Below are 3015 nucleotides of genomic sequence, written 5' to 3'. Positions count from 1 at the left end.
AACCAACTGAACAAGACAGCCCTGTTCTTCAATGGCACGTTATTGCATGTACGGATGTGGTTTAAAGTTGGCAAGAAAAGCTAGAGAAACTGTGCTAGCTAGCTACCCCATTGGGAAGATTAGGATTATTCGAGGGCCATTTTTGCTAGTCAGAGTCTTTAACCATCACTCACCTTCCTCCAATTAAAAGCTAAACCCTCCTTCCATTTTGTGGTCGGAAGCCTCCTCTGTATTAGTTTCAAAACCCCAACACACCCCCTCTCTCTTCCTTTTTTCAGGGAAAGAAGTACGGACGGTTTTACTGGGTTTAGTTCTGGACTTTCGGCACGGCATCCTTTTTTTTAAAAATAAAAATAAAAATAAATGTGGGACTTTTCTTTCCTCTTGTTTTTAGTTAGAATTAATTCGCTGCAACATGGTCAACTTCACTCTGAAAGGATCTTCACAGGGTTTTCTTGTTTTGGGTACAAAAACGACGACAAGCTTCGCTCAGAAGAAACTTTGAACTGAGAGAGAGAGAGAGAGAGAGAGAGGCTTTCATCCGTTCGCACTTCGCAACAACCAAGGCAATGAAATTAATGCATATTCTTCATTTCAACCCAACACTGTACTGTCTTTACATGTGTTAGATGAGGAGGAGATTTTCAGAAAGAAAAAACACACGGAGAAATGGAAATAAAGAAAAAAGAAATTAATGTATATTCTTCTTTTCCACCTAACACTGTACAATTAGATGAGGAAGAGGGGTTTTACACACAAAAAATAAAAAGAACACACGTACGGAGATATGGAAAAAAAGAAGAGTATTAACCCTTCTTAAAAAAGTGAAAGTGCTTAAAACTGAGAAACAAAAAAGAAAAAGCTGGGACAGTCGTAGACACTCACATTCGCAAAACAGAGCTCTGGCTGCTAGTACTTGTACTCCCGCAATACACCTCCACAGCTAATTATTTGACTCATTCTCCGGCACTGCCAATTGATCACAAGCATCTGGATACCCACAATCCTCCACGCACTGAGGCCATGGCTGGGAGTACATCCCCCAGCAATCCACCGAGTCAACAAACACAAACTCCTTACTCAAGCGCTCCGACTCATAATTCGTCCCCAAACTCGGCAACTCAACGAGCTCACTCAACTCCTCTGACTCTTTCGACAAGTCCATCGCCGAAACCAGCGACGACAACGACGGCGACGTCAAGTCGAAGTTATCCATCCTGGCTGCCTTAGCCGCCGCGGCTTGCACGTCACGTGGAGCCAGCGAGACGGGGCGGGGCAGTAAGTGGGCGAGCTCCGGGAAATTTAGTATGGCGGAGTTTCCTTTGATGCTCAGCGCAGCGACATCGTGGGCTCTAGCGGCCATTTCCGGGGTGGGGTAAGTACCGAGCCATATGCGGGATTTTTTGCGGGGCTCGCGGATTTCGGAGACCCATTTGCCCCAATTTCTCATGCGAACGCCGCGGTATAGTGGGGCTTTCTTGGTGGAGTTCCGGATTCGCTTGTCTTTTCGGCAGTCTGGCGATGGGGGTTTGGAGCTTTGGGGTGAGGATGGGGATGCAGGGTTGGAACAGAAAGAGTTTGAGCTTTCAGTTTCTGAGTTCTGGGGTTCACTACTCGTTGTTTTGGTCACCCACTGATCCATAATGGTCTTTTTTTTATTGGGCCAGCTGAGTGTTGCTTTCTGCTGTGAGTTAAAAGAAACTAGTTGTTTGGAAGGGGAGGCTTTAAGAAAACCGTCAATGGCAAGGGCCAGTTTGGCTTCTGTACAAAGATGTACAACGATAAACGAATAGACCAACTAATATTGCTCAGAAAAGAGAGGAAGAGAGCCTAGCTAATGAGGAAGAGAATGGAGAATATGCAAGCTTATGGTTGACCATTCCAGGTTACTCCTCTTTCGTTTCGATCCTTCATTTCTCTTAAGCAACACTAGTACTTATAAGGACTCGAGACGAGAGATAGAGAGAGAGGGGTCCACAAACGAAGTGGGTCACTTGGCCTGACCAATGGAAGAATGGCCAATGGGGTCCCCTTTCTCTGGTACCACGCAACCCCCCATTAATTTCTCAACTTTTTTTTATCTTTACCACTTTCACCTGTTTTTCATTGTTCATTAGAAGATGATAAACCCACATTATTTCTTCCAACAGTTTATACAGTAATATTTTAAGAGAAACACTCTAATCATAAAATAATTACATAAAAATAATTTTATAAATTGATATAAATTAATGTAATTTATTAAATTATAAAATTATTTTTATTATAAAATTAATTTAACAAATCACATAAAATTATATTAATTTAAATAATTCTTTTTATATAATTCTTTTATAACTAAGTACTCTTCATATTTTAAAGAGCGGCGCTTCATTTGACCGTTGGGTCATTTTAGCCCTTTTTTTTAATATTTAAATACTTTTTAAAAATAAAAAATATATACTAATATATTAAAAATTATTTTCTTAATTATTAAATAAAAAAATTAAATACACAAAAAGTCAAAATAAATGAGTCAAATGAGAGGATAAATTAACATTTTATTATTTTAAAAAGATAGATATTTAATATTTTTTTAATACTAGAGTTTTAGATTTAATTTAAATATTTTCAGAATATTTTATTATTATTTATTATTATTTATTATTTATTATTATTTAATTTATTATTTATTATTTTTTTACTATTTACATATGAGAATATTTTCCTATCCAAACTTAACCTCAATTGAATAATATATAAATAAACACGAGAGGTTATAAGAATCACTGTAAAGTAAAGTTATCCGTGTTTTTCTGAATTGGATGGATATTGTTATATCTTTGATTATAGGAGTATTAGACAATGAGTTGAGTTGAATTGAGATGAAAATTAAATAGAATTTTATTAAAATATTATTTTTTAATAATATTATTATTATTATTAAATTTTAAAAGATAAATTATTTTTTATATTTTTTATAAAAATTTAAAAAAATTATAATAATGAAATTAAATAAAACACGTTTACTATCAA

General features: G+C 36.2%; 1 protein-coding gene across 1 annotated transcript; it reads right to left on the bottom strand.

Annotated features, from left to right (window-relative positions):
- Window positions 1-681: 681 nt before the first annotated feature.
- LOC109018448 (dehydration-responsive element-binding protein 3-like) lies at window positions 682-1904 on the bottom strand. The gene has a single exon (XM_019000610.2). It carries the CDS (start codon window positions 1640-1642, stop codon window positions 944-946), a length of 699 nt encoding a protein of 232 aa, XP_018856155.2. The 5' UTR covers window positions 1643-1904; the 3' UTR covers window positions 682-943.
- Window positions 1905-3015: the final 1111 nt, after the last annotated feature.

Source organism: Juglans regia, chromosome 8 (genome assembly GCF_001411555.2).
Source record: "Juglans regia cultivar Chandler chromosome 8, Walnut 2.0, whole genome shotgun sequence".
NCBI classification, from domain to species: Eukaryota; Viridiplantae; Streptophyta; class Magnoliopsida; order Fagales; family Juglandaceae; genus Juglans; species Juglans regia.
Note: the sequence above shows the minus strand (reverse complement) of the source record. Positions and strands in the feature narration are given on the sequence as shown.

Excerpts from the sequence above, each read along its gene's own strand:
- LOC109018448 (XM_019000610.2), bottom strand. The coding sequence starts at position 1,642 with ATGGATCAGTGGGTGACCAAAACAACGAGTAGTGAACCCCAGAACTCA.